This window comes from Gopherus evgoodei, chromosome 1 (genome assembly GCF_007399415.2).
Source record: "Gopherus evgoodei ecotype Sinaloan lineage chromosome 1, rGopEvg1_v1.p, whole genome shotgun sequence".
Classification (NCBI taxonomy): domain Eukaryota; kingdom Metazoa; phylum Chordata; order Testudines; family Testudinidae; genus Gopherus; species Gopherus evgoodei.
The window spans coordinates 358,681,751-358,696,197 of NC_044322.1; the positions used below are offsets into that span (position 1 = coordinate 358,681,751).

The window sequence follows — 14,447 nt, forward strand, 5'->3', positions numbered from 1 at the left end:
TGCCTTATGAAAGGAGACTCAAAGAGCTTGGCTTGTTTAGCCTGGCCAAAAGAAGGCTGCGGGGGGATATGCTTGCTCTATATAAATATATCAGGGGGGTTAACGTTAAGGAGGGAGAGGAATTATTTAAGTTTAGTACTAATGTAGGCACGAGGACGAATGGGTATAAACTGGATATTAGGAAATTTAGACTTGAAATTAGACGAAGGTTTCTAACCATTAGGGGAGTGAAGTTCTGGAACAGCCTTCCGAGGGAAGTAGTGGGGGCAAAAGACTTTCCTGGCTTTAAGACAAAGCTTGATAAGTATATGGAGGGGATGTTATGATAGGATCGTTAATTTGGGCAATTGATCTTGGATTACCACCAGATAGGTCTGCTCAATGGTCTGCGGGGAGATGTTGGATGGAATGGGAACTGAGTTACTGCAGAGAATTCCTTCTTGGGTGCTGGCTGGTGACTCTTGCCCACATGCTCAGGGTTTAGCTGATCGCCATATTTGGGGTCGGGAAGGAATTTTCCTCCAGGGCGGATTGGCAGGGGCCCTGGAGGTTTTTCGCCTTCCCCTGCAGCGTGGGGCACGGGTCGCTTGCTGGTGGTTTCTCTGCAGCTTTAGGTCTTCAAACCAATTTTGAGGATTTCAATAACTCGGTCCTGGCATAGGGGTTGTTATAAAATTGGATGGGTGGGGTTCTGTGGCCTGCCTTGTGCAGGAGGTCAGACTAGATGATCAGATTGGTCCCTTCTGACCTATGAGTCTATGTTAACAGACTTTTCCAGTAGCTGTACTGGCTGCGCATGCATCCCAAGTCCTCAAGGCAAATTAAATCATTAAAAAAAGCTTGCTTTTAAAACCATGTTTTATATTCATAAAGGTGCACTCACCAGAGGTCCCTTCCATGGCTTCATTGTCTGGGATAGTGGCTTGGGAGGGTAATTCCATCAGGGTAAGAAAAAGCTCCTGGCTGTTGGGGAGAATGGAGTGCTGTGTGCTCTCTACAAGTTTGTCCTCCTCTTCCTCCTTCTCATCTTCCCTGTCCGCAGAATCCTCAGCCATGGCTGAGATTACCACCCTCACCTCGGAATCCACGGACAGGGGTGGGGTACTGGTGGTGGACCCCCTAGAATTGCATGCAGCTCAGCGTAGAAGCGGCATGTTTTCTCATAGACTCATAGACTCATAGACTCATAGGTCAGAAGGGACCAATCTGATCATCTAGTCTGACCTCCTGCACAAGGCAGGCCACAGAACCCCACCCATCCAATTTTATAACAACCCCTATCCCAGGATAGAGTTATTGAAATCTTCAAAATTGGTTTGAAGACCTCAAGCTGCAGAGAAACCACCAGCAAGTGACCCGTGCCCCATGCTGCAGGGGAAGGCGAAAAACCTCCAGGGCCACTGCCAATTTGCCCTGGAGGAAAATTCCTTCCCGACCCCAAATATGGCGATCAGCTAAACCCTGAGCATGTGGGCAAGACTCACCAGCCAGCACCCAAGAAGGAATTCTCTGCAGTAACTCAGTTCCCATGCCATCCAACAACTCCCCGCAGATCATTGAGCAGACCTATCTGGTGGTAATCCAAGATCAATTGCCCAAATTACAATCCTATCATAACATCCCCTCCATATACTTATCAAGCTTTGTCTTAAAGCCAGGAAAGTCTTCTGCCCCCACTACTTCCCTCGGAAGGCTGTTCCAGAACTTCACTCCCCTAATGGTTAGAAACCTTCGTCTAATTTCAAGTCTAAACTTCCTAATATCCAGTTTATACCCATTCGTCCTCGTGCCTACATTAGTACTAAACTTAAATAATTCCTCTCCCTCCCTAACGTTAACCCCCCTGATATATTTATATAGAGTAAGCATATCCCCCCGCAGCCTTCTTTTGGCCAGGCTAAACAAGCCAAGCTCTTTGAGTCTCCTTTCATAAGGCAGTTTTTCCATTCCTCGGATCATCCTCGTAGCCCGTCTCTGAACCTGTTCCAGTTTGAATTCATCCTTCTTGAACATGGGACACCAGAACTGCACACAGTATTCCAGATGGGGTCTCACCAACGCCTTGTATAACGGTACTAACACCTCCTTATCCTTGCAGGAAATACCCCGCCTGATGCATCCCAAAATCGCATTTGCTTTTTTAACAGCCGTATCACATTGGCGACTCATAGTCATCCTGCTATCAACCAGCACCCCAAGGTCCTTCTCCTCCTCCGTCGCTTCCAACTGATGCTCCCCCAACGTATATCCAAAATTCTTATTATTAATTCCTAAATGCATAACCTTGCACTTTTCACTATTGTATTTCATCATGTTTTCGGCCCTGCCCTGGACCTTCCGTTTGCTTCTTTGGTTTTCTGGTAGGCTTGTCTAAGCTCCTTAACTTTCACACGGCACTGTACTGAGTTCTTGGTGTGGCCTCTCTGCATCATGGCCTTGGAAATTTTTTCAAATGTTTTTTCATTTCATCTTTTGGAACGGAGTTCTGTTAGCACGGAATCCTCTCCCCATATAGCGATCAGATCTAGTACCTCCCGTGCGGTCCATGCTGGAGCTCTTTTTCGATTCTCAGGAGACTGCATTGTTACCTGTGCTGATGAGCTCTGCGTGGTCACCTGTGCTGGTGAGCTCTCCACGCTGGCCAAACAGGAAATGAAATTCAAAAGTTCGAGTTCAGGTGGCTTTCCAGAGCGGTCACAATGGTACACTGTGGGATACTACCCGGAGGCCAGTGCTGTCGATTTGCGGCCACACTAACCCTAATCCGACATGGCAATACCGATTTCAGCGCTATTCCTCTCGTCAGGGAGGAGTACAGAAACTGGTTTAAAGAGCCTTTTATATCGATATAAAGGGCCTCGTGTGGATGAGTGCAGGGTTAAATCGGTTTAACGCTGCTAAATTCGGTTTAAACGCATAGTGTAGACCAGGCCTCTGTCTTACTAGCCTGGAGACCTGACAGTTGTGGTGTGCTCGTAGGTGAGGTAACTAGCAGGTCTCCAAGGCAAATAGAAAGCTGTTGATTACTGCACAGTGTGTGGGTGGCGTCCTGGCAAATAATGAGATGAAAGGCATACCAGATACTGAAATTTGCTAATACTGATTTAAAAAAAAAATGTGCACATATATTTTTCCTATTCCGTATAAACAACACAGCTGTCCCCAGATTCATGCATCTGAAAAGGAGTGACTCAGACCTAAGGATGATAAAATTAGAAGCTAAATATAAGCTCCCAGTCTGGTGCTGCTGTGAGTCAAAAAACCCAGTGCTATTAATGCAGGTCATCTGTTATGCTCCAGGGGCAGTAGTTTCTTGAGCTTTAATGAGAACATAAGAATGGCCATACCGTGTCAGACCAAAGGTCCATCTAGCCCAGTATCTGTCTAGCGACAATGGCCAATGCCAGGTGCCCCAGAGGGAGTGAAGCTAACAGGCAATGATCAAGTGATCTCTCTCCTGCCATCCATCTCCATCCTCTGATGAACAGAGGCTAGGGACACGGTTCTTTACCCTTCCTGGCTAATAGCCATTTATGGACTTAGCCCCCATGAATTTATCCAGTTCCCTTTTAAACACTGTTATAGTCCCAGCCTTCACAACCTCCTCAGGTAAGGAGTTATACAAGTTGACTGTGCGCTGTGTGAAGAACTTCCTTTTATTTGTTTTATACCTGCTGTCTATTAATTTCATTTGGTGACCCCAGTTCTTGTATTATGGGAATAAGTAAATAACTTTTCCTTATCTACTTTCTCCACATCACTCGTGATTTTATATACCTCTATCATATCCCCCCCAGTCTCCTCTTTTCCAAGCTGAAAAGTCCTAGCCTCTTTAATCTTTCCTCATATGGGACCCTCTCCAAACCTCTAATCATTTTAGTTGCCCTTTTCTGAACCTTTTCTAGTGTTAGAATATCTTTTTTGAGGTGAGGAGACCACATCTGTGCGCAGTATTCGAGATGTGGGCGTACCATTAATTTATATCAGGGCAATAATATATTCTCAGTCTTATTCTCTATCCTCTTTTTAATGATTCCCAACATCCTGTTTGCTTTTTTGACCGCCTCTGCACACTGCGTGAACATCTTCAGAGAACCATCCACGATGACGCCAAGATCTTTTTTCTGACTCGTTGTAGCTAAATTAGCCCCCATCATATTGTATGTGTAGTTGGAGTTATTTTTTCCAATGTGCATTACTTTACATTTATCCCCATTAAATTTCATTTGCCCTTTTGTTGCCCAATCACTTAGTTTTGTGAGATCTTTCTGAAGTTCTTCACAATCTGCTTTGGTCTTAACTATCTTGAGTAGTTTAGTATCATCTGCAAACTTTGCCACCTCACTGTTTTCCCCAGATCATTTATGAATAAATTGAATAGAATTGGTCCAAGGACTGACCCTTGGGGAACACCACTAGTTACCCCTCTCCATTCTGAGAATTTACCATTAATTCCTACTCTTTGTTCCCTGTCTTTTAACTAGTTCTCAGTCCATGAAAGGACCTTCCCTTTTATCTCATGACAGCTTAATTTACGTAAGAGCCTTTCGTGAGGGACCTTATCAAAGGCTTTCTGGAAATCTAAGTACACTATGTCCACTGGATCCCCCTTGTCCACATGTTTGTTGACCCCTTAAAAGAACTCTAATAGATTAGTAAGACACGATTTCCCTTTACAAGAAGCCATGTTGACTATTGCTCAACAGTTTGTTTTTTCTATGTGTCTGACAATTTTATTCTTAACTATTAGACTAATTTGCCTGTTACCGACGTTAGACTTACCAGTCTGTAATTGCCAGGATCACCTTTAGAGCCCTTTTAAAATATTGACGTTACGTTTAGTTTCTGCGCAATGACGTTATCATCTTTAAGCGCTCCTTTTATGTATCGATCGTCAAGGGGCCCCACTGGTTGTTTAGCAGGCTTCCTGCTTCTGATGTACTTAAAAAAATTATTACGTTTGGAGTTTTTGGCTAGCTGTTCTTCAAACTCCTCTTTGGCTTTACTTATTACACTCTTGCACTTAAGCTGGCAGTGTTTGTGCTCCTTTCTATTTGCCTCACTAGGATTTGCCTTCCACTTTTTAAAGGAAGTCTTTTTATATCTCACTGCTTTTTACATGGTGGTTATGCCACGGTGGCTCTTTTTTCAGTTTTTACTGTGTTTCTTAATTTGGGATATACATTTAAGTTGGGCCTCTATTATGGTGTATTTAAAAAGGGCCCATGCAGCTTGCAGGGATTTCACTTTAGTCACTGTACCTTTTAACTTTTGTTTAACTAACCCCCTCATTTTTGTATAGTTCCCTTTTTTGAAATTAAATGCCACAGTGTTGGGCTGTTGAGACGTTCTTCACCCCACAGGGATGTTGAATGCTATTGTATTATGGTTACTATTTCCAAGCGGTCCTGCTATAGTTACCTCTTCGACCAGCTCCTGCGCTCCACTCAGGATTAAATCTAGAGTTGCCTCTCTCCTTGTGGGTTCCCGTACCAGCTGCTCCATGAAGCAATCATTTAAAGTATCGAGAAATTTTGTGTCTGCATTTCGTCTTGAAGTGAAATGTTCCCAGTCAGTGTGGGGATAATTGAAATCCCCCAGTATTATTGAGTTCTTAATTTTGATAGCATCTCTAATTTCCCTTAGCATTTCATCATCACTATTACTGTCCTGGTCAGGTGGTTGATAATAGATCCCTAATGTTATATTTTTATTAGAGCATGAAATTTCTATCCATAGAGATTCTATGGAACATGTGGATTCGCTTAAGATTTTTACTTCATTTGAATCTACATTTTTTTCACACATAGTGCCGCTCCTCCCCCTGCACGACCTGTTCTGTCCTTCCGATATATATTGTATCCCGGAACGATTGTGTCCATTGATTGCTCTCAGTCCACCTGGTTTCTGTGATGCCTATTATATCAATATCCTCCTTTATCACAAAGCACTCTAGTTCACCCATCTTATTATTTAGACTTCTAGCATTTGTGTACAAGCACTTTAAAAACTTGTCCCTGTTTATTTGTCTGCCCTTTTCTGATGTGCCAGATTCTTTATGTGACTGTTTATCATCTGATCCAGTCCTTACATTATCCTCTTCTGTTCTCTGTTCCTAACTATAACCTGGAGATTCCCTATCATCAGACTCTCCTCTAAGAGAAGTGTGTGTCCGATCCACATGCTCCTCTGCAGCAGTCGGCTTTCCCCCATCTCCTAGTTTAAAAACTGCTCTACAACCTTTTTAATGTTTAGTGCCTGCAGTCTGGTTCCACTTTGGTTTAGGTGGAGCCCATCTGTCCTGTATAGGCTCCCCCCATCCCAAAAGTTTCCCCAGTTCCTAATGAATGTAAACCCCTCCTCTCTACATCATTGTCTCATCCATGCATTGAGACTCTGAAGCTCTGCCTGCCTACCTGGCCCTGCGCGTGGAACTGGGAGTATTTCTGAGAATGCCACCATAGAGGTCCTGGATTTCAGTCTCTTCCTTAGCAGCCTAAATTTGGCTTCCAGGACATCTCTCCTACCCTTCGCTATGTCATTGGTACCTACATGTACCACGACCACCGGCTCCTCCCCAGCACTATACACAGGTCTGTCTAGATGCCTCGAGAGATCCGCAACCTTCACACCAGGCAGGCAAGTCACCATACTTTTCTCCCGGTCATCACAAACCCAGCTATCTACATTTCTAATGATTGAATCTCCCATTAATAACACCTGCCTTTTCCTAGCAACTGGAGTTCCCTCCCCCGGAGAGGTAACCTCAGTGCGAGAGGCAACCCCAGCACCATCTGGAAGGAGGGTCCCAACTATGGGAAGGTTTCCCTCTGCTCCCATTGACTGTTCTGCTTCCCTGGGTTCTTTCTTCCTCCTCAACAGCACAGAGGCTGTCTGAGCGGAGGTGGGACAATTCTACAGTATCCCGGAAAGCCTCATCAACATACCTCTCTGCCTCCCTTAGCTTCTCCAGTTCCACCACCCTGGCCTCCAAAGTCCGTACGTGGTCTCTGAGGGCCAGGAGCTCCTTGAACCAACTGCACACATACGCCACCCGCCCACTGGGCAGGTAATCATACATGCTACACTCAGTCCAATAAACTGGATAGCCCCCACTCTGCTGCTGGGCTTCTGCCTGTATTGTCTCCTAGTTAATGAAAGGATGGTTTAAAGAAAGGGGTTTTGGAATATGGTTTGGATTATAGGTTTTAAGGGGACTACAGGGGAACAGGTAGGACCAACAGGGGACCCCCCCCTCCCTTCCCACTCCCCTTCCAAACGCCCTTGCAAAACTCCCTGTTAGCAGCCCCTGGTCGCAAACTCCCTGGTCGCTTGTGCGCAGCTTTATAAAGCCCTGCCCTGAGTTAATGCCCCGCCTACTGATTAAGGCTTAGCCAATTACCAGAGGCTTTGAGCTTTCAAACCTTCCTTTGAAGCTCACACTCTCCAACTGCCAGCCACAGCACACTGTCCTTCAAACCACCAAACAAACAAACAGACTGACAAACACAAGCTCAGCACACAGCAAGTAACCCCCAAACACACACACACTACAGACAGTCACTTACCGCACGGATGCTGTATTTGCTCCTCCTTCACTTGGAGAACTCCCTTACAAAACTCCCTGTTAGCAGCCCCTGTTCCCTGTGACTATACCTGGAATGTTACTGTTGTTCAGGAGGATATAAACAAACCTAGAGAAAACACAAAACAGAAGTATCTAAGGAATGGAGAGTAAAATAATTCTGTAGGGCAAGATTGATAGTGAAACTTCCCGAACGCTGGAAAGTGAACTTGAGTGCGGACACATGATCACTTTATAAATAGGTTCAAGGTAACTATATAGATGAAAAGAATCAGTCACACTCAGAAGTTGTAGAAGGAGCAATGCATTGTAACTAAAGAAGGAAATGTTTTATGCTAGGCTGTAGGCGGTGCTACGTATAGGCAGGACTGGGTAGATCTGCTTATAATTATTTTCCGACACTTCCTATTATAAGACCACTTTTTCAATTGAGTATCAGAGGGGTAGCCGTGTTAGTCTGGATCTGTAAAAGCAGCAAAGAGTCCTGTGGCACCTTGTAGACTAACAGACGTTTTGGCGCATGAGCTTTTGTGGGTGAATACATGCATCTAATGAAGTGGGTATTCACCCACGAAAGCTCATGCTCATGCTCCAAAATGTCTGTTAGTCTATAAGGAGCCACAGGACTCTTTGCTGCTTTTTCAATTGAGAGTAACTTTGCCAGACTGTAACCATTTGAGCTGAAATTTTCCGTGCCAGTTGTCTGCCTCAGTCAGAAATTTTTGGGAAAACTCCAGCTGAAACAGGTCAGCCATTTCTGAGAACAAGGCTAGGGAAAAGTATGTTTTGCCCATGTTGGGGGAGGGGGGGGGAATAAATACTGGTGACCTTTCTTTAAAGAGCTCCAGCTCCCCTATGCTTTGGAACAAGAACTTGAATTTGGCCTGGGTAACAGGGAGGTGGTGGTCTTGTGTCAGGGATGTGCCTTTTGAAATCTCAACAAAAATCTGCCCAAATTTTGCTGAGTTATAGAACTTCTGAAAAATTGCAGTTTGCACATGCTCAGTAGAGACATCTGAGATGGTAGCTGCTAAAATCAAAGAATCCATCCACACTGAGCTTGCTTGAGCCTCTCATAGCTCCTAAGTATGACTGGACTGCACATGTGCCATCTCCACAGAGCAACTGAGCATGCTCCCTTCAGCCCGGAGCTGCAGGGGTAAGCTGGTCTCCTTCAACTTGGGAAGAGGTCCCTGCAAATATTTGCAAAGCCACTTTATTGTTCCCCTTCAGATCCCTCTTTAAACTCCACTTAAGTGTGATGCCATCAAAAAAATTTGACAGTGGTTAGGCTGCTGGTGGGCTAAGACCACAGGCTCTGATGCTGACCAGTATTGTCTCATTGTTTCCTTATATTGCTCTGTCTGTATCTGTCTGTTTACTCTTGTCTTACACTTACACTTTTAGTTCTCCTAGTTTGATTTGTGCAGCACCTAGCACAAGCTGGTCCTGGTCCATGACTGGAGCTCCTAGGGCCATGGATAATACAAATAATAAATAAGCACCTTGCTGAATCAGGGCCAGGATCACACTTTCATACATTGCCGTTTGCAGTGGCAGTGAAGCTCATTTTAGCACTGCAAGCGCACTAAGGTTAATGATTGATTTTAGTTCTGTTTTATGTATGTTTATACCTCACCCTTCCTTTGGAATCGGCACATCTCAGTACCAGAGGGATGCAGGCGAACAGGAGGAAGGTCAACAGAAATGATAAAGTGCCTTAAGGGACTGATTATCTTTATGGAAACATTAATTACTCGATTTGTTTGTACAGCTCTGCTAATTGGCGACTAGCGGTATGGTGAAGGGGGGGTTGCTATATATAGCTGCTTCCCGATAGCTGAAGGGTACAGACATGAAGGATGGATATTACTACATTCAAGTTATTCTTATCACATTCTCACTCTTGAGTCTCATGCTCCTAGCCTGAGAATCTTTTAATGAAAACCCCAAAACTTATGGGACTGAATGGATGGGGATTGGCACTGAGATATGGATGATCAGGTCCAGGTTAGTAGTGACCAGAAGTTATTAACCATTTAAAGGTTGCTTGGCCTATGAACAAAAGTTGGTGGTTGTAGTCAAGTTCCTTTTGCACATCATGAACATCTGTCTCATTCAGTGCTAATTGGCACCCTTAGTTGTCTCTGCTGGGCAACCAAGGATTGAATGGGCATGGAGACAGGGCATGGAGACAGTATCACACTCATACCTAGAAGGGGCCATTCCAAGACAGAAATGATCTGGAGGGGTAGTTCAGGAGAAGCTTGCATTACCTTTATGATGTGTGTCTTCTTTGCAAAAGTAGGACTTTGATCTCTAGGGCTCTGGCTGTTGCCTTTCATGATATTCATGCTAAATTTTAAACACCGAATTCACTTAAAACCGAAGAAAAAAGGAGGGATGGACACATGTAAAATCTATATTTATAGTTTAAAAAAAAATGCAGTTGCAAAATCCTGTACGGCTCTGCCTGCCTCTGTTACAACAACCACTGTACCATACATCTGAATGAACATTGTGCTAGGTAAACACAGCACGGGCCACCTTTAATGCAATTTGCTGTTTTAAGAAGCTTTTGTTTGCCTTATGTAAACATCTGGATAATTTGTGTGGCTCTTGTTTTTTTTTCCCCCACAGTTTCAGCTTCTTGCTTCAGCACTGTTCAAGTCTGGTTCAGATTTCACCACTCTGGGTGAGTATTATAATGAACCAGAGATGAATTATGCCAAGACCACAAAGTGTAGCCAGGTTTATTACTGTGATAAGATTTCTGCTATTGCTGTTGAGGTGCAACAGGTGTAGGCCACAAATGTGTTAACGCTTTTACAGTCTGAATGTGCTAAGTGCTTTTTTATGCACTGTTACAGTTTTGTTGGTCCCAGGATATTAGAGAGACAAGATGGGTGATAGTTTCTTTTATTGGACCAACTTTTGTTTGAGACACACACAAGCTTTCAGTCTTACCCAGAGCTCTTCTTCAGATAATAAAAGAGCAATAAAAGAGATTACCTTGCTCACCTTTTCTCCGAAAAGTGCCTTTAAATATCTGAGAAGATCATTTCTATTCAATAGCGTTTATTGCCCCAAGCCCATTTTTAAAACAACCAGTTATCAGTGGTCTCAAATTCAGGTATCAGTGGATCATTTTGCAGCTCTTGTTACACCATTTGCTGCGTCATTACCCAAATAAGCAGAAGCCTTGGTCAAAAGAAAGGAACTTGTGTCGTGTCATTTTGGAATCCAGCAGCATGGTTACAGATTTCTGTTTGGTGTGAAAACGCAGTGCAGTTCCTAGAGCAATTTGGTTGGTGGTTCTTTGCAAAACTGGCTCTTTAGACAGAATGTCAAGAATAATAAAGATGACAATGTTGTAAACTTATAAAAACAAGAAATCCCAAAACATAATTTGTTTCCCCTGACATCCAATAACAAGATATTTTTCATAGTTACTTGAATGATAATTTGGAGATTGACCTATGAGAAGGCCAGAGGCATTACTTGGCTTTTGTTTTTCTAACTCTGTGCTGCCTAGTAGTTCCTCGTTTCATGCTATGTAAGCACTGATAATTTTGGTGTTAGCCGAATTGGCAATTTGCATCTCAAGAATAACAGGGTAGGAAAAAAAGACTGCACAGTTTGTCCAAATGGATGAGGAGGTTGTGCTGATCTTGTTTAAGCATTATCAACAGATACATTTTTCTAAGATGAGTTTTAAATAAAAACTCCTTGACACCAGTGGTTGAAAGTTTCCAATGTTTTTGTTCTAATGTAACAAGGCAAATTAGCCTTTATCACAGTGGTGCCAAGGAATTATCTACTGTAACATTCTCACTGTGTATAAGCCACAGAGTTAAATTTCCCATGAAGAGCATGTATATGGTTTTAAAGAAACTGAATACTTAAATTGTATTTTAGTAGATCATTTTCCCCTTGATTTTGCCCTATTAATGTAAAATATTTCAGCTTTAAAAAAAAAAATCCTAACTTTAGAAAGCATCTACACTGTCTTTATTTCTTAATTGGATAATATGGTATTCCAATATTTTGCAGTACATGATTATGGTAATACACAAAGGTATTTTTCTTTTTAATCCTGTTAAGATTAATATCTGCGTTGTAACAATGAGGATATGTTGCACCTTTCTTTGTGTCCTGTATCTTTTTAAAGGAAAATTCCCCTTGTTTCAGTCAATGTGACAAGTCTGCATTCATGTAGTAAGAATTAGTTATGATTGAAAGTGACCCCTTTGGGATACCAGTGGTGTGAATCATAGAAATTGGAGTGGACGTTCCAGTACATATAAATAGGGCCCTACCAAATTCATGGTCCATATTGGTCAATTTCACCATCATAGGATTTAAAAAATGGTAAATTTCATGATTTAAATCTGAAATTTCACAATGTTGTAATTATAGGGGATTCTGACCCAAAAAGGAGTTGGGGGTGGGGGTTGCAAGGTTATTGTAGGGGGTGTTGCAGTACTGCTGCCCTTACTTCTGCGCTGCTGCTGGTGGCAGCGCTGCCTTCAGAGCTGGGTGGCTGGAGAGCGGTGGCTGCTGGCCAGGAGCCCAGCTCTGAAGGCAGATCCACCACCAGCAGCAGCACAGAAGTAAGGGTGGCATGGTATGGTATTACCACCCTTCCTTTTGAGCTCTGCCTGCAGAGCTGGACCCTCAGTCAGCGACTGCCACTCTCTGGCCACCCAACTCTGAAGCAGCACAAAAGTAAGGATGGCAACACAGCAACTCCCCTAAAATAACCTTGTTCCTCCCCCCGCAACTCTCATTTGGGTTAGGAATTCCAATTTGAGAAATGCTGGTCTCCCCCCATGAAATCTGTATAGCATAGGGTAATATATAAGCCGTTATATAAGGCACTGGTGAGACCTCATCTGGAATACTGTGTGCAGTTCTGGTCTCCCATGTTTAAAAAGGATGAATTCAAACTGGAACAGGTTCAGAGATGGGCTACTAGGATGATCCGAGGAATAGAAAACCTGCCTTATGAAAGGAGACTCAAAGAGCTTGGCTTGTTTAGCCTAGCCAAAAGAAGGCTGAGGGGGGATATGCTTGCTCTTTATAAATATATCAGAGGGATTAATGTTAGGGAGGGAGAGGAATTATTTAAGCTTAGTACCAGTGTAGACACAAGAACAAATGGGTATAAACTGGACACTAGGAAGTTTAGACTTGAAATTAGACGAAGGTTTCTAACCATTAGAGGAGTGAAGTTCTGGAACAGCCTTCCAAGGGGAGTACTGGGGGCAAAAGACATATCTGGCTTTAAGACTAAGCTTGATAAGTTTATGGAAGGGATGGTGTGATGGGATAGCTTAATTTTGGCAATTGATCTTTGGTTATCAGCAGATAAGTATGCCCAGTGGTCTGTGATGGGATGTTGGATGGAATGGGATCTGAGTTACTGCAGAGAATTCTTTCCTAAGTGCTGCTGGTGAGTCTTGCCCACATGCTCAGGGTTTAGCTGACCGCCATATTTGGGGTCGGGAAGGAATTTTCCTCTGGGGCAGATTGGCAGAAGCCCTGGAGGTTTTTCGTCTTCCTCTGCAGCGTGGGGCATGGGTCACTTGCTGGTGGATTCTCTGCAGCTTGAGGTCTTCAAACCACAATTTGAAGACATCAGTAACTCAGACATAGGTTAGGGGTTTGTTATAGAAGTGGATGGGTAGGGTTCTGTGGCCTGCTTTGTGCAGGAGGTCAGACTAGATGATCATATTGGTCCCTTCTGACCCTAAAGTCTGAGTCTATAAAAGCACACTAAAGACCAGATTTCATGGTGGGGAGACCAGATTTCATGGTCTGTGACGGGTTTTTCATGGCCGTGAATTTGATAGGGCCCTACATATAAATCCATTGCCCTTGTATGATGTTGGCTTGAATGTGGGGCAGACCAACTCCAGGCAGGTTTAGAGTATGTATTATGGATAAACTGGTGGCAGTGGATAGCAGGGCTGAATAAACAGCCTGGACTGTTAATGTTGATGTGTGATGCAAGGTTGGGAAAGACTTTTGGTCACAGCCAGTGCAGTGATGTGTATTTCAGAAAAGAGTACGAGGAGACAGTTGCAAGTATTCTGCATTCCTTTAAAATGTAGATACTTGGCATATTTCATTGCTTCATTTATTTCATGTTTGAAATTTGACTTATTTTTTTCCTGTCGTTCTCACTCACCCAGGATTTTCGGATGTTGACCATACCTATGCGCAAAGAACTCAGCTCTTTGATACGTTAGTAAATTTCTTTCCTGACAACATGACTCCCCCTAAAGGCAACCTGGTAGACCTCATTACACTGTGACAGAAAAATCACTGGACATGTGGAAGAAGAAAAAAGCATCCATTTTCAGTATTTTAATTTTTTTTACTGCATTGATTGACTGCTGGGTGCAGTAATGTAGTGACCCCTGGGTCTTTGAATGGGGCTTTATACTTGTATAATGAATACCTGAGGTTTTTCCCCTTGTTGAATTAGGCTAATAAAATGTAACTGACATAAAAATATATATATATATGTATGTATATATATTTTCTGATTTTGACTTAAGAGTTAGCACATATAAGAAGAAATCAATCATGCAGTCATCCTTTTTGCTTGTAGGGGAAATGCTAAGATATTTCAGGCTCCTTGAAACTGAAGATGGTTTTACTTTTTTTTTTTTTAAATGCCTCTTGCTTGATTGTAACTAGTCATGACATTTGCTTTGCCCTACTGGCTTTATTCACAGCAGTTATGTAGCTTGGCAGCAGGACACTGCTATACATTAAGGTAATGTGTGTCCTTTTTGACTTGAGTCCTGTAATTGTAATGTACAGTGTGAAGGAGGATATGTCTCAAATTTGC

General features: G+C 43.1%; 1 protein-coding gene across 2 annotated transcripts in view; it reads left to right on the plus strand.

Annotated features, from left to right (window-relative positions):
- The window catches only part of MKLN1 (muskelin 1), a 192,301-nt gene extending 178,196 nt beyond the window's left edge, over positions 1–14,105 (plus strand). For both annotated transcript variants that reach the window (XM_030574364.1, XM_030574455.1), the window contains 2 exons: positions 10,226–10,280; positions 13,783–14,105. In XM_030574364.1, the coding sequence (XP_030430224.1) occupies positions 10,226–10,280; positions 13,783–13,904 (177 nt within the window). In that variant the 3' untranslated portion in view covers positions 13,905–14,105. The remainder of the gene's footprint in view (positions 1–10,225; positions 10,281–13,782) is intronic.
- The last annotated feature ends 342 nt before the right edge of the window (positions 14,106–14,447 follow it).